At 50.5% G+C, this 26,143-nt stretch overlaps 1 protein-coding gene and 1 long non-coding RNA gene across 5 annotated transcripts in view; one reads left to right on the top strand and one right to left on the bottom strand.

The window, feature by feature from the left end:
• LOC125939413 (uncharacterized) overlaps window positions 1–11,325 on the bottom strand; it is a 49,668-nt gene extending 38,343 nt beyond the window's left edge. For all 3 annotated transcript variants that reach the window (XR_007463033.1, XR_007463034.1, XR_007463032.1), the window contains exons 1-2: window positions 11,121–11,325; window positions 8,292–9,872 (exon numbers count right to left, since the gene is read on the bottom strand). This is a non-coding gene — a long non-coding RNA (uncharacterized LOC125939413). The remainder of the gene's footprint in view (window positions 1–8,291; window positions 9,873–11,120) is intronic.
• The window catches only part of CARMIL1 (capping protein regulator and myosin 1 linker 1), a 310,173-nt gene that overhangs the window by 103,904 nt on the left and 180,126 nt on the right, over window positions 1–26,143 (top strand). Inside the window, exons 3-5 of one of the 2 annotated variants that reach the window (XM_049654691.1) lie at window positions 9,945–9,995; window positions 14,155–14,214; window positions 23,668–23,789. In XM_049654691.1, coding sequence (XP_049510648.1) covers window positions 9,945–9,995; window positions 14,155–14,214; window positions 23,668–23,789 — 233 coding nt within the window. Of the gene's footprint in view, window positions 1–9,944; window positions 9,996–12,176; window positions 12,465–14,154; window positions 14,215–23,667; window positions 23,790–26,143 lie in introns of those variants that run through there. The other variant, XM_049654692.1, reaches the window with a different exon arrangement.

Below are 26,143 nucleotides of genomic sequence, written 5' to 3'. Positions count from 1 at the left end.
GGGAGAGACAGCGTGCGAGCAGGGGAAGGGCAGAGAGAGAGGGAGATGAGGAATCTGAAGCAAGTTCTAGGCTCTGAGCCGTCAGCACAGAGCCCGACGCTGGGCTCGAACCCAGGAAGTATAAGATCGTGACCTGAGCCGAAGTCGGACGCCCAACCGACTGAACCACCCGGGTGCCCCAAGAGTGTGTAATCTGAGCAATAATTAAAGCTGTGACAGGTGTTGGTAGGGAATGTGGCACCACTGTGAGAGCATGTGACAGGGAGACCTTTCTGAGGGTAGAATGAACTTCCTTCGGGAAGTCCTTTAAAGGGTTGGGATCCGAAGGGTGAGTAGGTGCGAACAAGGTGGAGGTAGAGAAAGGAGGGGGTCGGGGCAGGAGCATCTGGAGCAGGGGGGGGGGGTGGGACCGCCCCCTCGGGAGGCCAGCGGAAGGCCAGCGTGGCTAGATGGGGAGCAGAGGCAGTCAGGTGACGCCCAGGTGGAGGCAGGGACCAGCGTCTTCCTGCAGGGCCACCCAGAGAGGGGATACGGTAACACGTGGGTCCCTGAGCATCCGGGACCCGACACAGGCAGTGGCTGGGGCGAGAGTGTTAGGAGGCCGGCGCTCCTGGAACAGGAGCACGATGCTGGCGGCCTGAGCAGAGTCCGCGCGGCGGAGATGGACAGAAGTGAACGGGTTACGGGACGTTTGGACGGCATTGAACTGGGCGAAGGATGAGTAGGGACGAAAGGCGGCGATGCCGGGGGCTCCGGCTGGGGAACTGTGGCTGGCCGGGCGCACCCCTGCGTGCAGACTGCCGGACGGAGAGCAGATCCTGGAAGGAAGACCACAAGTGTAGGGGAGGATGTGCTGAGCTCTCCGGTCGGAGGGACATCCAGGTGGGGCGGGATGGGTAGATCTGACCCCAGAGAGGTCCGGGTGTGACGCGGCCGGGGATGAGCGTGGTCGTGGGAGACCATGGGAGGCAGGCAGCGGGAGCGGGCACACAGCTGGCCGTGGCCTGAGAGGGGTAAAGAGAAGCCCAGGCATCAGGCTGTGCCCGTGCTGAGGAGTAATCTAGTGAGCATATGCTGGAGACCATATGCCGGGTGTCGCTGCAGACTGGTGTCACAGACAGGTTTCGGGACCTCAGCAGGAGCAGTTCCCGCGGGGCTCTGGGGACAGAAGCCCAGTTTGAACAGCAGAGGGGACTTGGGGGCCGGAAGAGGAAGACATCGGGTGCAGACCCTTGACTGAGAAGTTGGGCTCAGCAGAGGGAGGGAGTTAGCCGAGGGGTGTAGGGTCCACGGTCTCCTTCTCGCTCTACATACTTCTGTCTGTGGGCTTTAAAGTTTTTTTAACGTTCATTTATTTTTGAGAGACGGAGAGACAGAGCACGAGCAGGGGAGGGGCAGAGAGAGAGGGAGACCCAGAATCCGAGGCAGGCTCCAGGCTCTGAGCTGTCAGCCCAGAGCCCCACGCGGGGCTCGAACCCACGAACCGCGAGATGGTGACCTGAGCCGAAGTTGGAGGCCTAGCAGACTGAGCCAGCCGGGCGCCCTGTCCGTGGATGTTAGGCACGGGCAGGTCCCAGCACAGGTCGGTGGGGGGTCGTCGGGAGCCCCGGTGGAGGGATGGGGCTTTCCTTCCGGCTCTTCGGAGGCCGAGGAGGAGGGCGGGCAGGTGCCGGCGTGTAGGTTTGCAGTGGGATGTCCTCGGCGACGCCGTCTGATCAGTTCTGTTTTCGCAGTGGAGCCGGAGGCACAGCGTGTCCACAGCTGCAGGAAGTGGGGTCAGCGTGCGGACTGGGTGGCTTCTCCGGCTGCGCTCGGCGGCCACCTTGGCAGGCGGGACCAGCCGCCGGGGGGGTTCATCCAGAGTTGAGGTCTCTGTCTGTGGGCGGAATGAAGGCACCAGGAAGGTGTGGGCGGTGGCACAAGGTTTCAGTGCGGTTTCGGTGGGGTCAAGGGGCCGGGGCTGATGGGAAGAGAGGCTGTGGGATGCTCAGGGGCCCCGCAGGCCGGGGTTAGGAACCCAGTGGGGTAGCTGGGTGGGGGGAGAGATACGGGTGCTTGGCGAGCTGTAATGTGCCCCGAAGTCACCCGGGGAATCTTAGTAAATGCGGATGCGATGCAGCGAGCGTGGGACGGGGACCTCAGTCTCTGCCTTTGAACAAGCTCCCGTGTGATGCCAGGCCCTGGGCCCCGCGGGTCGCACTTTGAGGAGAAGCTGGAAGGTTGTCGTTCTAGAGGGCGGCCCGAATTAGAAATCCAGAGGTGGCACGGCTTTAAGCAATGGGTACCATGGCCTGGGAGTGACTGAGCAGACTGGAAGGTCAAGGAACGAGAGGGCCACCCGAGTCACTCAGGACACGTGACGGCGAGGCTCGCTAACGCTTACTCTCCGCGAGCTGTTCTGGGCGCCTGGAGTGCGGACTCCACGTGGGCGCTCCCCGTCCGGGGCCCAGTGCCCTGACGCGAATGGGTGCGTGAGTGACCCCCGAGGACAGGCGTGCAGGAAGGGGGCGTGGAGAGTTTGGGCCAGGCGTTGGCCTCAGGTGTGAAGGAGGTTAAGCGTGTCTAAGAGAGTGCTGGCGTTTCACAACTACTTTGGAGGCCTCACGACTCTCCTGCAGGCGCGGTGCTCTACCCATTTTCCAGGTTAGAAGAATAAGGTTCGGAGGGACTGGTAATTAGTAAGCGGGAGAGCGTTCGAGTGAATTCACAGTGGCCCGGGTCCCAAGTCCATTCCTCCTCTGTATCAGGTTTCCATGCAGGAATGCAAATTGTCTTCTAATTCCCTGGGAGGCTGCAGTTACCCTGGGGGTGCTCTCCCCTGGGCTGGCTCTGCTTCCTGGAGTGTGAGGTGTTGTGAAGGAAGCCGAGCCCAGGGGATGCCCATCTGGGCTTGGCTCTTCCTGGCAGGACAGCTGGGCTTGGCTTCGTCTCTACCAACTTTGCGCCTGCCTCTTAGGTCTTAATTTTTTGTTAATGTTTATTTATTTTGAGAGAGAGAGAAAGCGTGCGCAGAGGAGGGGCAGAGAGAGGTAAGTAACCCGCCGACGGTCACACAGCTGGTAGGAAGAGGTCTAGCGGGAATTCACACCCGGGCTCACTGCCTCTGGATCCAGCACTCTTTGTCACTGGTCTTTTCTTTCAAGCGACTCTTTGTGGTCTCTGTTGGATGCCATGCCTGGGAGGTCCCCACCCCTGGGGTTTGAATTTTGAGAGGGGTCACGCATGGAAGAAAAGTCCATCCACCCGGTAAGGGCAGCCAGAGGGACCGTCTGCTTTCTGTCCCTCTTGAGCTCTGAGTGTTTTCTTGCTTTACTGTATTTTTGGGGAGGTTTTTTTTGGGGGGGGGGGAGGATTATGAGAGCTATCCGTTAAAAACTATATTTGTGCTTAACGTTCTGTCGCTTGGAACACAGAGGAACTCTCCTGGATGCTGATCGATCATTCAGCCATTTAACCCTTCCTGGTCTGCTTCCCCTTCTGTAAAATAAAGGAATTGGATGCATCCTTCCCCAGGACTCTTGTAGCTCTGTGACTTGTAGCTACACTTGGGTTCTAGTGACTCTCATGGTCAAGGAGAGGCTGGCTGGGCCTGTACTGGGGAAGCAGGAGAAGTTTTGTGAATTCATTGGGTTCATATGACCTTTACCTCCACCTGGCATGTTTTCTGTGCTCCTCGCACGACTGTGTCTTTACCGTTGGTGAGTTCATCTAGAACATAGCGAGGACACCGGTGGCTGATCCCTTCCTAAGTGCACATGCCACAGGCAGACCTGGGAGCCCCCAGTTCACCGCCCACCGGGGGCCAAGAGCTCTGGGCAGGAACCCTCCACACCCCAGGGCCTGACACGAGCCCCCCGGCACCCTGAGGGGTATCAGACTCTTACTCATAGCCGAGGAGGTGGCCCCTTTTCTAGGGGATCATTCCGCCTTGAAAAATGTGTCCTCATAGAATCAGTGTGGCCCATTCCAGAGATTTGTGTCAGCTGGCGCTTTGAGAAGAAGATGTGATAGGGAGTGACATTAAGGAGAATTGATGTTTTGAAGCAGCCACACGTTCATCTGTGGGGAAGCATTAACTCTGTTTTCTTTCATGCTTTGATAATGCCCTACAGCTTGCGGTCGTGGGGCGGCAGAGGGAAGGAAGCGATTGTCTGACGAGCTGTGTGAAAACACTCCATTTCTGCACAATGGCACAAATAACCAGGTGACAAAGAAATGGGTTTGCCCAGGTGTTAGAGAACAAAAGCCTTGCTCCCCTGTTGACGGAACATCTGTCATTCCAGGGAGTAGGGCCCCAAGAAGGAACTCATTCTTCTTTGCAAACATTTAGTGGGGACTTGGCATTCCCGGTCGTCTACACAGACCCAAGAGGAGCGGGGTCCTGGAGCAGGGGCCTCAGTCACGGACCCTGAGATAGGAAGGTGACACGGGGACCTGTTCCAATGCCCTTGTTCTCGGTTCGGGTACGTTTACGTCCGCGAAGATCGTGACTCGTTCTGTTAGGTCGCTCAGCTAGTTGAGCTAAATCGAGGCTAAGTGTGGGTAACTGTCTTAGTTTAATACTGTCATGGGCATTTGTAGTTTCATCATAATGTCAACATACAAATAATAACATGCTATCATAGCTATTACATCTGCCAGTACTCCTCTGAGCGCTAAATGATGAGCCCGTTTAACCCTCACGGCTTCGTGGGTGGCGGTACGATCGCTGCCCCCATTTTACAGAAGAGGAAACTGAGCCACGGAGAAGGTTAAGTCATTTGCCTAAGTCACACAGATAGTAAGCAGTGAAGCTTGGACTGAAATGCACACAACCCGGCCCCAGAGTTTCTCCGTTAAACCGCGAGGCCAGGGGTTGGCAAACGTTTCCCGTATAGGATCAGATAGTAAGTATTTTAGGTGTTGTGTGCCGTAAAAATCTCTGTTGCTTCTATTCAGCTCTGCCTTTGTAGCGTGAAAGCAGCCAGAGACAATACGTTAAACAAATGGTGTGGCTGTGTCCCAATAAAGCTTTATTCATAAAAATGGGTAGGGTGCTGGATTTGGCCCACAGGCTGTAGTTTTCAGATCCCGTACTAGACTCTACTGCCTTGTCAGGGAACATCTATTAATGACAGAGAGAGACAGATACTGGAAAGTATGGCGATCCAGTTTTATAAGGGATTTGGGGCCAGAAGTTGCATGAAAAGGATGTATTGTTTGTATTCCTTTTGGGTGAAGTGTCCTCTTGCTTTGGCCGGGGAGGGTGACGGGCCCCATGGCTGTGCACAGTGGACGTTAAGAGGCTCGGGGCCGGGAGAGACTTTTTATTCTAGCTCAACTTTCTGGGCGATCTTTCACAAGACTCTCAGCACCTCCACAGTGGTGATGATGGTCCTTGCCACCTGCCCCTCTTTCTCCCTGAAGTGTGTACCTTGGATGAATGAGGTCTTGTCTGTGATTCACTTGGAGCCTCTGGAAGAGGGTAAATGTATTAAATGGCCTTCATCATTTCATTTGCTTGCAAATTAGAGAGTACTCTGGGGGTACGAGACCAGTTTTTGAATGTTTGCCATGTGGAGCCCAATCTTAAAGGAGGGGCATTCTTGGTAATCTGCACGAGAGAGTGGATTGAGGAGGGATGGGTTTATGGATTGCCTGTGCAGCGGTAGGCTGTAGGCAAATGGAGTTATTAAAGAGGATGAAACGGGTATTTATTTCAGTTTTTAATAAGCGTGCATTGCAAGCAGTGAGAGGGTTCTGTAGTCGACCTCATTATATATCATTTCCATAAGAAAATTTAGGCTTCTCTGCTAAGCTGTGAGTCTCCGCGGTGGGGAGGAGTTTTATAAGTGTTTCCAAGTGAAATGTTGAAGTTAAAAGTTGAACCCAGAAGCCTCAGAGGGAACCAGGCTGCTGCCTGCATTTCAATGAAAGGGAGAGGAAATGCATTATGGAGGTTGAAAATGTGGTTTGCATGCTAAGACCTCTGTGGAAGAATGGGCCTCCCGGAGGAGGGGGGCCCCGGGGTAATAGCTTGCCCTTAGTGACTGAGGTTCCTCGGTGAAGCACAAATGCTTCTTCGGATCCCCCCACCCCCTTGCTTTTTTTTTTTTTTTTTTTGCAAGAAAATATACTGAACTGAAAATTTCAGCCTAGACGACGTCTCGGAACCCTGGTGGGCTCCTTCTGATGCCAGAAGCTATCATTTGAAAATCAGTAAGTGTGACTACTTCGTCCTAATTTGGGCACCTAAATTGAAGACGTGTTCCCACCCGCTATAACGATAGAAGAGCTGGTATTTGACCGAGACCTCCTCGGTGCTGGGCTCGGGCTTTATCTACACTTGTATCTTACTTAAAACGACAGTATTTGTCCCGCAGAGGAATATTCTTCTTGTTTTACAGAGGGGGAAACTGAGGCATCGGGCAGTCGACTGACTCTGTCAGGGTTAGGCAGCTAGTGAGTGGTGTAGCCAGACTTTAAATCTGCCTTCCTGATTCCAAACCCCTGCAAGGAGGGTGAGCAGGAGCCCTGGGTTTCTGGGACCCTGGAATTGTCCGTGCTTAAGCCCAGAAACGTCTTGGGCAAATGGGAAGATTTTGGTCACCCTGCGAGCAAGATGCTTGTGACCTCAGCACCGAGGTGGTGCTTATTATAGGATAAATCGAAGGGGGGTTTTCCTGTGTGATCGTCCCTCAGCTGCTAGAAGCTGTGTGTGTGCCCGTAAGACCTCCAAGGCCGTACACCCCAGGACCCTCTTGGAGCCAAGTAGGAAAGCTAGGAGACTGAGTTCTTTGGGGATTCCAGCATGAGCGTAGCCCCACTTACTGGCCCAGTTTGCACCAACGGAGCAAGAGGCACGATTCTGGGAGGAGCAGTGCGTGTAGTTTTTCACTCTTGCTTCAAATGACTGCTACACTCTTGTGCTTACAAGTGGGCATAGTCTCGGGAAAGGCTGGGTCAGCTTTGGAGGATTTCACCCACTCCATCCCCTCCCTTCCCAAACTTTCTAAGACGGGTCCTCATGCCTCCGGAGACCCTAGGTGACCACCAGAAATGGGGACCAGGCGGCACAAAGCTGCTTCCTTCAAAGCCTGGGCTCCCACGTGGATGCGTCTCTTTTCAAACAAATTCTTTTGGGCTGTGTCCAAATTCCGGAGGACGCTGCGTACTCAGAAACTATTTTTCAAGAAGGCGAGTTGGCACATAGGACCGCAGATCGCGAACGGGGTTGTTGCCTGAGGGGAGGCAGAAGTGATCGTGAAAACCTCGTATGTCTACCTGTGGCCAAGAGATTGATTGCTCGTCATTCAAAAGGTGGATGCACACGAACATTCTGAGTTTCTTCCCCTCTCTTTTAAAGAAATGTACTGACCCCGGGGCATCCGGGTGGCTCCGTCGGTTGAGCATCCGACTCTTGATTTCGGCTCAGGTCATGATCTCATGGTTTGTGGGTTCAAGCCCCATGTTGGGCTCTGCACTGACAGCGTGGAGCCTGCTTGGGACCCTCTCTCTCTGCCCCTTCCCCATGCGTGCTTTCTCTCTCTCTCTCAAAATAAATAAATAAACTTACAAAGTAGTGACCCAGTTAATACTCTCCCAGTGGCCCCTAGAAGCGCCCTGTGCTGACTGATCAGGAAGGGGCTGGTCAGGAGAGGGCAGGCAGGTCATGTGATGCCTTGGCCGCTTGTGGGAGACTTTAGTCCCCAAAGTACACCACTTACAGAAGGGCGGAAGGCCGGCCCGCACCTCGTGCTCACATCAGTGGTTGGGGTGCTTGTGGGAGACCGGTCTCTGAGACTTCTGAATTAGATCCCCACAGGGGGCCTTGTAATTACCCATGCGTTCCTTGTTTCGCCATGTCAAAGGTGCCTTGTCACCTTTATTCGCGTTCTGTGCAAGTTTCTCTGTGACTGTGTTACAGATGAACTATCCTTCCAGAATGCGGTGTTCCTTCCGTGGTTGGCGTCTGCTGTTTGGCAGTAGGCTTGAATAAATTGCAGGCTCACCGGTTAGCAGATTAGCATCTGGGAAGCCCCGGGAAGTGAGGGCGGAGCTGAGGCAGGGGCGGGTGCTGGAGGAGGAGGAGAGGGTGAGAAAGGGGGGAGGGGAGTGTGCTGGGGACAGTGGCAGCCACAGCGGAGCGAGGAGTGAGGGGAGGGGAGGGACGCAGACAGACTGAGAGCTGCACAGACGGGATCAGGGAGGCACCTAGAAGACAGACGCACGGACAGGCAGGCAGACCAGTAGGGACTGGCTCTTTTCCTCAGCACCTCCAACATCCCTCATCCTGTTGATGGCGCTCTTACCTCTCTGCTTCCTTCCGACTTTAAAGCTCTGTGGCTCCTCCGTGTTTGCATGGGTGAGGACCACCTGGAACTGGGTCCTGGAGTTTCGAGAGTCCGCGTAAGGAATTAGCAGCCCGGTCTCTGGACCCAGAGCGTGCTAGGTTCGAGTCTCAGCTCGGCCACCCGCTTGCTGGGTCACCCGGGCGAGTTCCATCATCTCTGTGCGTCTTAGTCTCCTCTTCTTACAATGGGGGTGATAACGGTGTCCAGGCTAGCTCTTAGGGTGCTGAGAGGACTCAAGGAGATGGGGCGCACAAGCCTGTTAGAACAGCGTACCCGGCAGTATTGGCCGTGGTTGCTCCTGTCCTTCTAACGTGATCCTGGGTGTCGTGGGACCAACGTCTGTTGGAAGGAACGTTCACGGAGCTTGATACGTCTATCGAAATACTGAAAAGGCTGCGTGTTGCTGTCTGGGGCTTGTGCCGTTGAGCTTCTTGCTCGTCTGAAAAGATTCTCGATGGGGGGTCCGGAGCTCCAGCTTCCGTCTCCAGCTCTGGCGTGAACCCAGCAAAGACGAGTTTCTGTGGAACCTGCTCTCAGATTGGAAGCGGAGATGGTGGTAAGCAGCGGGGTTTCAGGTCATTGACCAGGTGATGCTGAGTCCTTTCTGGCACGTGAGCTCTGTGATCTGGCCCTGTGCAGAGAATTTTGTGGGCCGAAGATTCTCGAAGAGACCGGGGATTGCTCCTACAAGAACCCCTGGAAGAGAGAAATGTGTGGGCTGTGTTGTAAATAATAAATTTAGCGATGAGGAAGTTCTTTGAGAAATGAAGAAGCCAGTCCTCCCATCAGAACTTAAGTACTGGAGACTCCTTTCTTCAGTGCAAAGGCCCTGGGGCCTGCCCAGGCCTCCAAGCTGCAGAGTGGCACCATATTCTGACCTTGGCGGTTGTGGACTGGGATCCCTGCTCCGGGGATGAGTTCAAACCATTTCCAACCTCTTTGTATTCACAAGGGCTCCTGCTGGCTAAGAGGGGTCCTAGAAGCATGTGGGGCCCTGTGGACTGCATAGATGTTCTTAGTGGAGTATTGGAATCGAAACCTCCATAAATGTTCTCTCGAGGACTGGGGGAGGCCCAGCTGAGAAACACAGCTGGGGACACCTTGGAAGCATCCCCTGATACGCTGTCTGTGCACTGTGTGAATGTTCTCCGCTCGTGCACAGGGAGTGGAAGCGGGCAAATGTGGGTGGCGGTGGTGAGGAAGGTGTCACAGAGCCCTAGGCTTCTTCATTCAGTCTGCTGCTGATATGGGGGGGGGGGGGGGGGGGGGGCTCACGACTGTATGCAGGGTCTCTGTGTGTTAACATCCCAGAGACCTGTCGCGCTCACTCAGCAGAAGTAGTCTCTTGGTCCCTTGGGCTGTTGATTGGACTGCTCATCTTGAGATTTCACAAGTGATTTGTTCAGTGTGGACCTTCACGCGGTGACTCTTGAGGAAAACGAGTTCTACGTGGCCAGGAGGCTGTCCTGATTCACCGATTCTTCTTACAGGCCAGGAACCCAGCCCCGTGGCCTCTCGAGGCTCCTGTGCCATTCTGTCCTGTGGGTAAAGCCCAAACCCATCAGTCCCACTTTGTGGTACTTATACTGATGCTGTCTTCCTATTCTGCAGGTGCTTACGTCATGCCGAGCCTTCCTCGTGACGGCACGAATCCCCACCAAGGTAAGTGGCGATGCATCTCCTCCAACACACACACACACACACACACACACACACACACACACACACTCCCTCTTCAGTGGACACAACTTTGTCTGATATTGTCCGCATCGCAAATATAGAAAAGCAGTTTTTCGTCCAAAGTGATGTGTGTTGAGGACTCCCCCTTAGACAAGGCTGGTTTCTGGTGCCCCAGGAAGTGGCCTGGGCTGAGAAGCAAAACCTATGTCAGTGACATTAACTTTCTGGGGAAATAATTACATTCAGAACAGTGCTGCATAATAGGTACTGGTTATGACATAGATCTCTTCTCTCTGGGGGCCGATCAGACATTTGTTTTCTTTTGTCTTTCTGTGAAATGTACCACATAAGCAGTCAAGTGGACAAAATAGAAATGAATCACAAAGCAGGTACCTCAATGAAGAAATAAAACTTTGCTATCACCCGAGATAGCCCCAGCTCTGCTTTCGGGGATGGGAGTTGGGTCATTGTCAGATCACGGACAGACCCTCAGAGAAGCTGGGTTGAAGGATTGCCCCACGTGAACCAGGCAGATGAAGGGGTCTCCTGGTCAGTGCTTAGCGGTACGGAAGAGCACAGTGCTTTGGGGGGCAGGGCTGTGGGGGCTGTTTTGGGGTATAGGGGTTTGGGGGGGAGTGCTTTGGGAAGCAGGGGTGCTAGGAGAAGTGCTATGGGGAGAGGGGTGTGGAGTGGGGTGCTTTGGGGAGTGGGGGTGGTTGGAGGAGGGCTTTGGGGAGCGGGGGCGTAGGGGCTATGCTTTGGGGAGTGGGGGTAGTTGGAGTAGGGCTTTGGGGAGCAGGGTGTGGGGAGGAGGGCTTTGGGGAGCCGGGGTATTTGGGGGAGGGCTTTGGGGAGCCAGGCTGTTTAGGAGAGGGCTTTGGGGAGCAGGGGAGAAGGCAACAGGCGGGAAAGGTGTGTGGGCGTGGCTTGAGCTGCTGCCCATGGAGTGGGGGGCGGTCCTACAGGACAGTCGCGTGGTCACGCGATCACTTGTACGTTTGCTTATTGGCTGTGGGAGGGGACTTGCTCTGGGGCTGGGGGAGGTGAGTGGTGGAGGCTGCTGATAGGCCATGCCAACTCCTTCCTCCTGTCTACCCAGGGGCTAACCTGTGTGGTTCTGTCTCACACGCGTCCCGGCTCCTCCCGCCCGCTGCTGGGTGCCATTCCTCACACTGTGCGGGGTGGGCTGGGTGGGGTGGGCGAGGTGAGGCACTGTTACGCTGTGAGGATGAGCTTGGAGACAGTGATCTGAGCCTTGTTGCGTCTCCCAGTACGTCCTAGACACGGCGTCCTCACTGTTAGGTGTCGTTGGCGGGACCCTTGCCGAATCCTGGACGCAGCTTGTCCTCACATAGGGATTGGGGACCCTACAGGCTCTCCTTGTTGTTTCCGCCTTGTCCTCGCTCTTCGCGTGCCTCCGTGCCGTTGCAAATCCTTTTTCTTTGGCCGGGAGTCCCCGTTTTACCCCTTCTTTGCTTGACACCCTTGAAGTCATTCCTCCGGGCTTCGCGGAACCATCTCCATGCTTTCCTGGCTCCCTGACATGTAGCTTCTCCGGGTGACAGTCCTTTGGGGACGGCGGGAACATCTCAATTGACCTCACTCGGCCGAGCTGATCAAAGCTGCCCGGGCCATCCCAGGTGGTGCCGACCGAGGCCAGCTGCACTTTATGTCTGCTGGCTTGTGAGGGAGTGCACCTGTTCACACCTGCTCCCTCCAGCTGGAGGAGACGCCAGGGTGCCAGGAGATGCCAGGGTGCCAGGCTCCCACCGAGCCAAGGTGGTTTGCTTCTAAACCTATTGTTGCTTAGGGTTACCATAGTAAGTTTATTTAATTAAAGATGTTTCACATAGTAATGAAAAAGGCTGCAAAAGGAGAGAGCATCTGTGAAATACTGAGTATTGATAAAGGTGAATTATTAAAAAAAAAAAAAATTAGGGTCTTGGTAAGGACCAGACAATGGTTAAAGGCTGGGGTGATGGGGAGCAGATAACAATTCAGCAAATGTATGCCTTCAAATTGCTTTGCCAGCGTCTTCAAGTTCTCTCGCCATTTTAAAATTTAATTTAATTTAATTTAATTTAGTTTAATTTATTTTTTTATTTTTTAATTATTTACTCTCTTATTTTGGAAGGGAGAGAAAGTGTGAGTCGGGGAGGGCAGAGAGAGAGGGAGAAAGAATCTGAAGCGGGCTCTGCACTGTCAGCACAGAGCCAGGCGTGGGGCTCGAACCCATGAATTGTGAGGTCATGACCTGAGCCCAAGTTGGACGCTTAACTGACTGAGACTTGAAGTGGACGTTGGGTACCCTACATTTAAGGGTGTGGCCCCCAGAGGAAATGCCATTATAGCACCAGCCAGTGGGCTTTACCCCAAGAAGAAACTTGAACGTTGTATCGAAGGCTAGGAAATGAGACGATGTTTATAAGTTTTAATTTGAAATAACTGAAGGTAGGTGTGTGTACTTTTTAGAAAATCGTTCCCTGCTTGAAATGACTTTTCAAAACCCAACCAAGTATCGATCCTGATAATTATAGGTAAGAAGACTTGTACTCGAATGGAATGTGTGTATGTAGGTATTTTAGGGAGGGGAAATGTAGGTGCACACGTGCAACAGAGAGAGAGAGGGAGAGAGAATCTTAAGCAGGCTCCATGCTGTCAGCACAGAGCCCAACTCAGGGCTCGATCTCACGAACCGCGAGATGATGACCTGAGCCGAAATTGACTTGGATGCTCAACTGACTGAGCCACCCAGGTGCCCTCTGAATAGAATGTTTCAAATGTGCCTCCAATGCCACATTTGACTCTTGGAGGACAAGAGAAATGTCTCGTTCCTCTTTCCAGTTCCAATCCTGGCACATAGCAGGTCTTCCATTCACGTCTGTTGGTTGACTGAGTGAATAATGAAAGAATACCTTTTCTACCTCTGGTCCTCAACACCGTACGTCAAGACATTTAACGGGAGGTTCAGGGGTTGTGTGTTCTCAGGTTCATCCTGCCAGATGCAGTAAGGTACGGTACGGCACCAGGGGGTGGAACTCAGGGTCTTGTGGGCTTGGTTATGGGCGGATGCTTCCCCCCCCTGGCATTTCTGGTTTTAAGGGGAAGAGGTCAAGCAAACGGATCCAATGCAGTCCTGTCATCGGGTGCCGTGCGACTGCCGTAGTCAGATGGAAGGCTGCAAAACGGGGGGAGAGATTTTTCCTGTTGTCCAGGAAAAATAGGAAAAATGTGGGACTGGAGATATATTGAAGGAAAAAGAAATGCTGGTTACAGGAGAAGAGAGAAAGGGTCACCTGTTACTTGGGAAGGAAATAAATCATTGTTTATCTGCGCACAGAGAGACGTAGATTTTGACTCAACTGTGTGTTTCATTGAACCGTGGTTTAAAATTCCTACATACTGTGTTTTTCTAAGTCCGCTCAAAATATGAATTTTCTATGAGAGACGGTAGAGGGAGTATAACCCAGAGGGGAAAGGGTTTAGAGGGAAAAGAAAACCAACGTTGTCTTTATCTCGATGGGACTTTCGGAAGCAAAATTTTGAACTAGGAGAAAAGTGTATGTTTAGATGGCTCGCTTTATACATTCATTTCCCAGTGAAGAAATGCTGCAGTGCAAGTGTGAGAACTTCCCCTTGACTTTGTCCCTGGATGAAATTTAAAAAGTCAGACTTGGACCTTCCTTTCAGCCTTTCAGTAAAGTGACCAATACTTATTCTGAATTAGGATAAATCAAGGTCATATCTTTTTTTTGTTTGTTTTTTTTTAAGTTTATTTATTTTGAGAGAGTAAGAGAGAGAGAGAGAGAGACCACGAGTGAGGGAAGGCGGGGATAGAAAGAGAGAAAAAGAATCCCAAGCAGGCTCTGTGCTGTCAGCACAGAGCCCGACGTGGGGCTTGATCCCATGAGCCGTGAGATCATGACCTGAGCTGAAACCGAGAGTCGGACGCTTCGCTCATTGAGCCACCCAGGTGCCCCAAGGTCATGTCTTAATTCATAAATGGAGATCTGAAACCAGCCTGCCTTCACAAGATGTCCAGTGCCTTGTTTTGTTTTTGGACTTTCTAATTGGAGCATTTGTACCTTGAATTACAGGTTTTGCACCCCTCATTCATTACGGGTCTTTATTTCAATTGCAGCTCGAGTTAACCTTCAGCTACTTGGAGATTCATGGTGTCAGCTGCGGCAGGCCCGCTCAGGTGAGTGCCACAACGGCTTCCTGGTCGCCGTGACTGCACGGCGGTGACCTGTCTCGAGTTCCCGAAACCGGGAACCCCCTGTTTTGGTTCCGGTGTTGAGATTCTCTTGAGATGACGTAGAAAAACAAGACGGGGGAAAATGGAAGTTTCTGAACGAGAGATCGCACAGGGGGCCGTGTGGGGAGGGTCTGGGATTTTGTTCTGGTAAGGAAAACGCTTTCTCCGTAACTCGGTCTGAGAAGAACTAATTAGCTTTTATGTGAGCTGACGGTGGAAACGTCAGAGTACTGTTCTTAGAGATTCTGTACGACATGGTTTAGTGTTAAAATCCCACAGCTCTTATATGGCACTGTCTGAGGTCTTTCTGGGAATATAGCGATCTAGGAATTCTTGGGGTCCTAATAAAATGTAGATTTTTAAAAACAGTTTTGTCGAGCTATAATAAGTAATAAGCAGGGAACTGAAGTGTACGATTTGGTAAGTTCTGACATATGCGTACCCAGGAACCCGTTAACCACAATCAAGACAGCCGACTTAGTCCTCACCCCGCGGGCTCCTCGTACCCTCCCCCCGTAAACACTCACTCCTGCCCCCCGCCCCCCGCCCCCCACCTGTCTGCGGGCGCCTGCCCCTTGCCGCCGGAGAAGAGTTCGCATTTTCTAACACTTTGTCTGAATGGCATCCTAGTGTGTGTACTCTTCATTGACCACCTTCTCTCTGCCTGTATAATTATTTGGGGATGGATCATACTTTGTTGCGTGCCTCCGTACTTCCTTCGTATTGTTGCAGTGTGTTCCATCGTGTGGCTGTATTGCGGCCCTGTCCCCGTTCTCCCGGTGAGGGACAGTTGGGTTGTTGACGTCGTTGGCCAAGTCAAGCTGCCGTGAACCTCTATGCGTACAGCTCTGATTGGGCGTAGGCTTTTCCTTCCCCCCGGGTAGGTACTTAGGAACGGGGCGGCCGAACTGGAGGCTGGGTGCCTGTTTCCCTTTCTAAGAAGCTGCTGAACTGTTTCCCAAGGTGGCTGCGCCGTTTGACAGTGTCACCGACAGAGCGTGGGACTTCCAGCCCCTCCACCCCCTCCTGGCCCTGGCACGGTCCGTGTGTTTCATTTTCGCCATTCCGGAAAGTACGTGGTGCTTTCGGATCGTAGTTTTAACTTACGTTTTTCTAACGCCTACAGATACTGAACATCTTTTGATCTGCCCGTTTGCCCATCATCCGTCTTCCTGTCCCAGTGTCCGTTTAAATGTTTGGCCGTCTTTTAAAATTGAGTTGTTTGTTTTCTGATGAAGATTCCTTTTCTGCATTCTGAATACACATCCCTTATCAGATACCTGATTTATACATATTTTTTCTTAGTCTGAGCCCTGGCGTTTCATTTTCTTTGCAGTACTTTTCAAAGGGCACAAGTTTTAAATTTTGATGACGCCCAATTTGCCAGTATTCTCTTTTATGGATTGTGCTGGTGTCATTGAATAAGTCTTTGCTCAAACCGAGGTCACAGAATGTTCCATGTTTTTTGGAAGTGTTATAGCTTTATGTTATACATTTAGGTCTATGGTTCACTTTGAGATAGTTTCTGTATATAAAGCAACATATAGACCGACCTTTCTTTCTTCCTCTTTCTTTCTTTTTTTCCTTCCTTCCTTCCTTCTTGCTTTCTTTTTCTTTTTTTCTTTCTTTCTTTCCTTTCTTTTCTTTCTTTCCTTCTTGCTTTCTTTCTCTTTTTTTCTTTCTTTTTCTCTTTCTTTCTTTCTTTCTTTCCTTTCTTCTTTTCTTTCTTTCCTTCTTGCTTTCTTTTTCTTTTTTTCTCTTTCTTTCTTTCTTTCTTTCTTTCTCCTTCCTTCCTTTCTTTCTCCTTCCTTCCTTTCTTTCTCCTTCCTTCCTTCCTTCCTTCCTCCCTCCCTTCCTTCCTTCCTCCCCTTTCTTTCCTTCTTGCTCTTTCTTTCTTTCTTTCTTTCTTTCTCATTCATTCCTTCTTTCTTTCCTTCCTCCCTTCCTCCCTTCCTTCCTTCCTTCCTTCCTTCCTTCCTTCCTTCCTTCTTTCCTTTCTTTCATCCTACCTGTAGGATATTCGCTTGTCTGAAAGACCGTTATTTCTGCACTGAACTGGCTTTCACTTTTGTTGTTCATGTAAGTGTTGGTCTGTTTCTGGACTCTGAATCCCACCCCTCTGGTCTGTTGGTCTGTCTTTGTGCCACTGCCACACGGTCTTGATTACTATAGCTCTATAGTAAGACTCGCTCAGAGGGTGTCAGTCCTCCAAGATGGTTCTTCTTTATCAAAGTTGTGTAGTGATTCTGGGTCCTTTGCAATTCCCTGTGAATTTGAGACTCAGCTCACTTTCTACAGAAAAGGCTGCTGAGATTTTGATTGATATTATAATCAAGTTTGGGAGAATTGACATCTTAACAGTACGGAGTCCCTGACCCAAGAAAACTATGTATTTCTACACGTATTTAGGTCATCTTTAATTTCCATCAACAATGTTTTACATAGATTTCAGTGTTACAGGTCTTACACATCTTTTGTCAGATTTATTCGCAAGTATTTTGTATTTTTTGATGCTATTATAAATAGTATTGTTTTAAATTCTGATTCCTAATTGCTTCTTGCCAGTGTATTGACATACCACGATCTTCTGTCCTGCCACCTTTTTGCACTCACCTGTTGGCTCTAGTAGCTTTGGGTTTTTTTTAAGTAGGCTCTATGCCCAGCACAGAGCCCAGTGTGGGGCTTTGGACTCACGTCCCTGAGATCAAGACCTGAGCTGAGATCAAGAGTCGGATGCTTAACTGACTGAGCTACCCAGGCACCTCCATTCTAGTAGCTCTTAAAAATGGATTTGATCATTTTCCCCATAGATGATGGTGTTGTTTGAGAATAAAGACAATTTCGCTTCTTCCTCTTGCAGTATCGATGCCTTTTCTTTCTTTTTCTTGCCTTACTGCTGTTGGGAGGCCTTCCTTGTGGGTCTCTTGCGCTCCTGACTGTCTCGCTGGGTATGCCGGGGATTCGTTGCTGTGACTTGCTCTCCACCTGGGCTGCTTCTCAGGATTGTGTCCCCTGCAAGCACCCGTGTGACATGGTGGCATGTTTCCCTTATGGACAAACAGCAGGCTCGCTTACCGTTCACTCTGAGAAGCGTAGGTTACCCAAGTTCAGAGGTTTCTTCCCTGTAAGCATCGCTGTGTGTGTGCGGGCATCTCCCTGAGCCCTCTGTGTTGCCCTGTGGGGCTTTGGGGTCAGGGAGAATCTGTGCGCATGTGGGACTCACGCCGTGTGCTATGCCGTGAATAAGAAAGTCGCTTCTGTCTCACCCAGAGGTCTCCTGTCTCCTGCTGACGTTCACCAAATAGCAGCAGGCTAACTTACTGGGTTCCAGGCGGGGTAAAATAAAATCTCGGCCCCTGCTAACTGGCCCCGTTGATACCTCCAGATCAGTGCTGAGCACAAGTGCTGAGAACAGACATCCTTGTTCTCTTCCCAACCTTGGAGGGAAAGCGTCCTTCTTCCACTAAGTGTGATGTTAGCTGTAGGTTTTTCATAGATGCCCTTTTTCTGGTTGAGAAGTTTCTCTTCTGTTCCAAGGTGGCTGAGACTTTCTTTTTCCTTTTTTTTTCAAGTTTTTTTAAATGTTTATTTATTTTTGAGAGAGAGACAGACAGACGCAGAGTGTGTGGAGGAGGGACAGAGAGAGGGAGGCACAGAATCAGAAGCAGACTCCAGGCTCCAAGCTGTCATCACGGAGCCTGACGAGGGGCTCAAACCCACGGACTGCGAGATCATGACTCCGGCTGAAGTCGGATGGCTTAACTGAGCCACCCAGGTGACCCCAAGGTGGCCGAGGGTTTTTATCAGAAATTAGTCTTGTGTTTTGTCAAAAAAAAAATGTTTTTTTCTCTATGATTGTGTTTTTCTTTTTCTTTTTAGTTTGTTTATGTGGTGAATTATATTGATTGATTTTCCGGATATTCATTCAACCTTTCATTCCTGGGATTAACCCTACTTGCTTATGATGTATTATCCATTTTGTATTTTGATGGGTTCTATTTATTAAAATTTTGCAAGGAATCTTTGCATCTATGTTAATGACAGCGACTGTAGTTTTCTCTTTTTAAAACCAAGTTTTTGTCTGCTTTCTGTATTAGAGTGATCATGGACTCAGAACTAGTCCCTTCTCTTTGGACTTTTAGAAAAATTGAGAATAACCAACTCTTTAAATGTTTGGCTGAAAGTACTAGTGATGTTATCCGAGCCTGGAGTTTTTTCCTTGGGGAAGTTTTTTTAACTACAAATTCTGTTTCTTTAATAGATATAGATGCATTCATATGTTTTCTTCTTAAGGGAGCTGTGGTGGTTTGACTTTTCTAAGAAATGTATCCATTTCATCTCCATTGTCTGTTCGTAGTATCCCTTTGTTATGCTGTCAGTATCCGTGGAATATCGTGGAATATCGTTCCTGTTGACCGTTTGATTCTCCTCCCCTCCCTTCTGACCCCTGGCTCCCTGGCTCCTTGGCTAGAGGTTTATCAATTCTATAGATCTTCTCAAAGAACTTGCTTTTGGTTTTGTTGATTTTCTCTATTGAGTTTGTTTCCTATTTCATCGATGCCTACTCTGATCTTTATTGTTTCCTTCGTTCTACATTTTGCTTTAGTTTTTAAAACTATAAAGAAAATGCATGCGTGTTTGCGTGCGCCCACGCATGTGTGTGTAGTTATTGACAACAACTCCTAGAAAAAATGGTCAGAATTGTCACTTTACGTTGATTGAGATTACATACAAATCCTTGGAACTTTTCCATGGTTCATCTGAGAGCAGTGTGTTATCCTGTGTGTTTAGCATTCTCTAGAAACTGGAGTTGGGAAGAAGAATTACAGCACCATATGTTTGCCCAAATGGCAGCCATATGCAGGAGTGAACGATTGCTCACGAATGATGACATAAGCAGGGCCTTCCTGACGTTCCTAATTCAGGGATGTTTATGTTTATGGTGTCGGGGTTCTGATGGGAGCAGAAGGGCATTAACTGAAATGTTAATGCCAAGGTCATATTCAGAGTATGATGTGACTGTGGGACTTAATTATGAGAAAGGATGTGGATACAGCAAGGCCGATTTCCCTGTGCAGCTGCCGGCACTGGTCTGGCCTGGGGACGCAGGAAGTCGCTTCCCTCCAGTGTGTCTGGCATTCAAAGAGGCACGGAGTAGACAGTGGTCACCTCGGGCCCGTGGAGCTGTTGTCACTGGAAGTGCCAGCGGAGGAGCCCTGCCGCCTAGCTCCCGTTCCGTGTGGGCCTTGCAGACGACGGCATAGCGGAACCGAGGGGCTCATGATGCTTGCTGGTCCTCAGAATCTCAGCTTTCGGAAATTTCTGTGGTTCTGTTGAGACGTAAATACTGATGCCTCCAGCATTACCTCTCTCCCTGTCACGCTCCTCTGTGTACACATGCATGCACGCATATGCACACACACACCTGTATCCATGTGCACGCACATGCGCCCACATGTATACTCACACGCGCACATGCGTACTCACACACTTGTGCATGCACACACGTGTGCGCACGCTTATGCAGTGCACCCGCACACACTTATGCACGTATACACATACGCACACACTTAACGTACACATGCACACATACGCGTGCATTCACACACTTATGCACACACTTATGCACACGCTTATGCACACACACGCACACACTTATGCACACACATGCACACGCTTATGCACACGCTTATGCACACACACTTATGCACACATGCACACACTTATGCACACACATGCCCACACTTATGCACACATGCACACGCTTATGCACACACTTATACACACATGCACACACTTATGCACACATGCATACACTTATGCACACACTTATGCACACGCTTATGCACACACACGCACACACACGCGCACACACACACACACGACTATTGGGACTCGGTATCAGGGGTGGACATTTGATTGCCTTGTGTCGCAGAGGATGAAAGATGTACCCTGTGTCACCTCAGGAACCTCAACGTCTGGTTTCTCTAGTGCTCTGTAATGTAAAACCGTAGGTTTTACAACTGGATGTGGCACTCACACCGTACCCTGGGTTAGGATGAGCTTTTCTTTTTTCTCTTTTTTTTTTTTTCCATTCTTTTTAACGTTCTTTGGGATTGGTTAGCTTTTTATCATTATTTAGTTATAGTTTGTCAATTCAGATTAAATGCCCGGACGTTCACATTTCATCGTGTGTGAGTGAGGCAGAGCGCGTGTCACAGGGGGAGTGCGTGTTACTGGGGGACTGAAATGTGACATTTGCTGTTCTTTTCCTGGCCTTTGTGAGAATATGCGAGACTTTTATCCCGTTTTCCCCATCTCGTTGTCGGAGCACTTTCTCTGTGTTTAAGTTTTGTTGAAATTCTGTTTTCTGTTCGTGGTCAATACACTGAGACCCGCAGTTAGGTAGCTTCATAGGTATGGAATTTGGGGACTAGTTGTTGTACGACTGAAACACTTAGGATTTTTAAAAAATTGTAAAGTTAATTGTTTGCTGTGTCATAGGATGATTTTGGCAAACCACTCATGGCTGTTTCTGTTAGAAGAACAAAGAACTCGTCACAGACGTGTTGCTGGCTTTTATGAAAAAGTGCTTAAGGTCGGGGCGTCTGGGTGGCACAGTCAGTTAAGCTTCTGGCTTTGGCTCAGGTCATGATCTTGCAATTCATGAGTTCGAGCCCCGTATCAGGCTCTGTGCTGCCAGTGTGGAGCCTGCTTCAGATCCTCTGTGCCCCTCTCTCTCTGCCCCTCCCCTGTGCGCTTTCTCTCTCTCTCTCTCTCTCTCTCTCTCTCTCTCTCTCTCCCTCCCTCCCTCAAAAAAAAAAAAAGTGCTTCAGATATATCCAGGTTGTTCTACTTAAAAAAGGAGGTGGGTGGGGTTGGAAACTCTCCCAAGTAAGATATTAGCAGTTACATTATTATCTTAAACATGCATTGGAGGTCGTGGATTATGTCCTGCTGGGTATCTAAGCCAGAACTGTTTCAAAGGCTTGATTTTTTTTTTTTTTTTTTTTGCAGCCGAAATCGGAGGGACAGAGGTATTTGAAAGAGAGTCCTTTGTCCTGGTGAAACGATTGGCTGTGTTAGCATCACCTCTGTCCCTCTGTGTCAGTCTTTACGTGATCCAAAGGTGGCGACCTATTACGCAGGGCCGTGCACAGCTTTTATATCGGGGTGGATGTGAAAGCCTCCTTTCTTCCCCTCCAGACCTGTCACCTTCTTTTCTTCCCTGTCATTCTGTTCAGTCCCGTGCAATTAAGGATGATTAGGCGTTAAGAGTAAGCGGAGTTAGAAGACGCTAATTACTGATCGCTCACCCCCGAACTGTGCACTGAATGGTTGCACTAGATGGGAAGAAAGCAGAAACGCCTTGTCGTGGAAAATCTCATTACCCACGGTGGTGGGGTGTTGGGGGTGGGCTGCAGAGCGTGGACCCCGTGGCTGCGTCCCAGGGTGTCTGGCTTTGTAAACCACGCGTACGCACAGATACGTGCACGTGGGACATCTGAGCCTAACTGCACAAGGCGGTTTGCTTCAGATGCTTCCTTGAGGTATCCTGGGGCTGAACAATAAGGACCCGGCAGGGACAGCAAAGCTGGCCGCCCTTTTGGGGAGAAATCTTCCTTGGGTCACCTTCTAGAAGACCGATGCATGAAAATTAGGATAAAAAAGGTTGGTTGGTTGGTTTTTTTATGTGGGGAGCCAACTCACTGCCACGGAGGCGGTACGTATTGACAGATTCCTCTGGGGTGCTTGTGGAAAAGTGACATTTGAAGGTCTGAGGTCACTTAAGTCTTTCTCTTTGGTCTCAGCATTTGGACACATAAATTGCACTACTTTTCCATTATTTTTTTAAAAGCTTATTTATTTGGGATGCCTGGGTGGCTCAGTTGGTTAAGCATCTGACTCCTGGTTTCGGCTCAGGTCACGATCTTACGGTTCATGGGTTCGAGCTCCGCATCGGGCTCTGTGCGAGAGCGCAGAGGCTGCTTGGGATTCTCTCTTTCTCTCTCTCTGTCCCTCCCCCACTCATGCTCTCTTTCTCCCACTCAAAACGCGGGGCTCGATCTCACCTTGACCTGAGCCGAAATCAATAGTTGGACGCTCAACCGGCTGAGTCATCCACGTGCCCCCACGTGATTACTTTTAATTTAGTTAATTTTAGGACAGCCCCAAACAAATCTAAAAACTGCTTTGTTAATCTCATGGGCTAGTTGCACATTAAGTGTAGTGTTCCCTCATCGTATTTTTGCACAAGGTAAGTACCAGCAGGAAGTAAATGTGTGAGGATATTTTGATCCAAAGGGATTGCATTTAACATGAATGTTTTTTTGAGATCCAAGATAATGGTATTTTTTAAAAAGTGATTGAAGTTGATTTTTTTTATCTGAAATATGTCCATAAACAACCTGTTGCCCTTTGCGACCTGCCCATGTTTTCAGGTTGATTTATATTTATTTACCTAGCTGTACGACCTCAGCGTCAACATTTTTGGTGTAAGCTTTGGACATCTCCCAGCAGTTCACTGGAATGATTCTTTGCCTCACCCCGAACATGATTACCTTGTTCCCGTCACATAATCCTTTCCAACATTCTCTCTTCTTAGAAAAGTTGAAATGTTTGGGATGCCTGGGTGGCTCAGTCGGTTAAGCGTCCGACTTCGGCTCAGGTCATGATCTCACAGTTTGTGGGTTTGAGCCCCGTGTCGGGCTCTGTGCTGACGGCTCAGAGCCTGGAGCCTGTTTTGGATTCTGTGTCTGCCTCTCTCTCTGCCCCTCCCCTGCTCCTGCTCTGTCTCTCCCTGTCTCTCAAAAATAAGTAAATGTTAAAAAAAATTAAAAAACAAAAAAAAGTTGAAATGTTCCCAAGCGTTTGATTTTTCTTTCGCTACCAGGCAAAAGGTTTTAGCATTTCATTTAAACATCTCGGAAGGGGTCTAATTTTAAAAAATGTTTAAAAAGAAAAAGAGGTAACGATCAGCTTGTCCTCACCTGCTCACTGGCGGAGGCATACCTCCTTCCACTGGGCGGTAGGGATGGAGCAGACTTTGGAAGGCTGCGTCTCAAGACAAAACCTTGGGAAACTTAGGAGAAGTTGTGTGTGAGTGCAAATGGCCCGTCTCCCCGTGTGTGTGCGTGTGGGGCGGGGGTCTGTTTGCATCTGTAGTTTCGCCTTTAGAAACACGTGCTTCAGTTTCTGGATGTTTCTGGACCTTTCCACCGTCTACCCAGGCACTTCCTTGGGTCTTCACTGAGGGTGTTATTTTAGGGAAGCGCTTCCGAAGAGGCTGGTACCTCGTGGGTACGTGTCGGTGGGAATACGCGGTTTATCTGGTTTAAAGCTACAGACTCACGGCCTGGGACTCGGTGTTAAGCAGCGTCCGCCTGCTTCTTGCAGATGGTCGTGGAGACTGACAAGCACAGCATCTCCATGAGGATGGCGTCGCCCGACGACGTGAGCGAAGTGTTGGCTCACATCGGCACCTGCCTGCGGAGGATATTTCCTGGCCTCTCTCCAGTGTGAGTTCCCCGGGGCCGGGAGGGGTGGGGTGGAGGGGGGCGGGGAGAGCGAGGACCTCCTGTCTGAGCCGGGAATGACAGCGGGGCTCCCTGTCGCCCCTGCCCTCGGGGCCTCCCCTCAGCCTCCCTCTTCTCTTCACCGTTAAATGGCGGACATGATGCTAACTCAAGCCGCTGTGTTTTGTGTCTGAGGTTCTCCAAGGTTCCCTACTTTCAAGAGCTTGGGTGACAGAGGGTGTGGCCACCCTTTAACCTCTGCTCCTGAGGCTAAAGCAGAAACCTGTCTCGTAGAACTTGAGATTTACCCCAACGGGGTCAGTGAGATTTACCCCAACGGTTGGGGTGGGCTGCTGAGTGCTTCGCAGAAAGGCCTCGAGTCTAGTATTAACGAAGAGTGTGAGAGCCTTCATTTTCCTTGTTTTATTAATTAATTTATTATTTTTTTTTGCCTGATCAGTAAGACAAAACTTAAGAAAGAAAAGAAACAAAAATTAGCCTCTTTTTCATTTTCCTCTCAGTTTCCGGAAGCCCACGTCAGGGAAGTTAGTGATGTGCTTGCGTCTCTGCACAGCCTCACGCTTCTTTGTTCACGCGCTTTTCATCGGGGCTATGCACCCGGGTGACAGAGTCTGTCCTGAGGGAGCGTGTGGGGTGTTGGAAGGGAGGTTGGAACGGCTGAGGTCAAAAGGCAGAGGGGCGCCTGGGTGGCTCAGTCGGTTGAGCGTCCGGCTTCGGCTCAGGTCATGATCTCACAGTCTGTGGGTTCGAGCCCCACGTCGGGCTCTGTGCTGACAGCTCGGAGCCTGGAGCCTGTTTCAGATTCTATGTCTCCCTCTCTCTCTGCCCCTCCCCTGCTCATGCTCTGCCTCTCTCGGTCTCAAAAATAAATAAAAACATTAAAAAAAAAAAGGCAGAAGGATCCTTGTGCCAGAAAGCTCCCTAAAGTGATAACCCATAATGAAGATGCCTTCCAGCTGGAAGAGCTGGTTTAGAAGTTCTGGAAAATACCCCTCCCGGTGCTTGCTCTGTGCGCAGGCCGGAAGGCCTCGTGGGGACAGGTCTAGGATGGTTCGCTGGGCACCTTGCTGGTGGGGAGCGGGAGGGAAATTTCGGGGACTTGCCCTTCACAGGACGCGCTCCCAGATGCTCTGCTTGTAAATTGACGCGACGCAGGAGAACCGAGCCTTGTGTCTTTCAAGCCTTTTGGGCGCCTGCAGGTGGCTCGGGAGAGACAGGGGCTTCCTGTCTGCCTCTGACTTTCCGACACCCGCTGGGTTCTTCTGACGGCTCTGCGCTGGACTGTCTCGTTTCCTCGGTCCCCCAGGCCTGGGGGACCCGGCCCTGTGCTTCTGGCTGTTCACCTGGGGCCTCCTCCTGTCCGACTCCTTGCCTTCCTCTGACTCTCTGGCTGGCCGATCGTCGAGGGAACGGAGGTGGTGAGCGGGGGGCTGTCCCTCGACTCCTGCCAGGCTGGAATTTCCGTGTAGGAGGCCTGCTAAAGCCAGGCTGTTGCAGGTGTCCAGCCACACACTTGTGTGTGTGCAGGAGAGGCGCGGGTGGGCAGGGGTGTGGGATGCAGTGAGGAGCCGTGAGTAGTGGTGACCGGGAAATACCCAGAAGCGAAACATCCTTCAGGCCCCCAGAGAACTCTCTGGGGGCGATCATGCGTTGGCAGTCACTACAGCCCCTTTCCCCTCAGCTGCACTCGGTCATGGGGCTTTGTACGCGAGCTTCCTGAGAACGCCCTCGCTCTCCGTCCCCACGAGCCCCGGCGAAAGAAGGACGTGGTCAAGCACAGCCTTGTTTATTTAGCAAGGGCTGGTTTGACCCTGCGAGCAATGTTTAGAATCTCTGCTTTCTGTAAAACGCAGTTTTATTTGCCTAATATCCTAGGAATTTTGAGGGAATTAGCAGTTTTATTTTCGCTTTTGATTCTTCCATTTTTCCTTCCCAGAGAACATCGTAGAAGAAAAGCGTTTTCACTTTTCGCTGCCATTTAACAACTTCTTGAAAGGTTCGGGCAACGATTCAATGATGCGCCCCATTTCCAGAGAGGCCGTCACCACATGCGTGTTAGTTTCTAAATCCATGACTCCACCTCACCCTCATCTTCCCTTCTGTCCCCCAGCCGCCCAAGGCCCAAGGATGTCCCCAGGGACGTCACACATGGTGCAGCCCATAGACTTAGCAAGTTTCTTCCTGAAAACCTGCCTGTATTTGGTAGTGAATCTCAGTTAGTGGCCTCACCATTCAATTTTTTTTAACGTTTTATTTTTGAGAGAGAGAGAGAGATCGGGGGAGGGGCAGACACACACACACACACACACACACACACACACACACACACACACACA

This window comes from Panthera uncia (assembly GCF_023721935.1).
Source record: "Panthera uncia isolate 11264 chromosome B2 unlocalized genomic scaffold, Puncia_PCG_1.0 HiC_scaffold_25, whole genome shotgun sequence".
NCBI classification, from domain to species: domain Eukaryota; kingdom Metazoa; phylum Chordata; class Mammalia; order Carnivora; family Felidae; genus Panthera; species Panthera uncia.
This window is presented reverse-complemented; position numbering and strand designations above follow the sequence as displayed.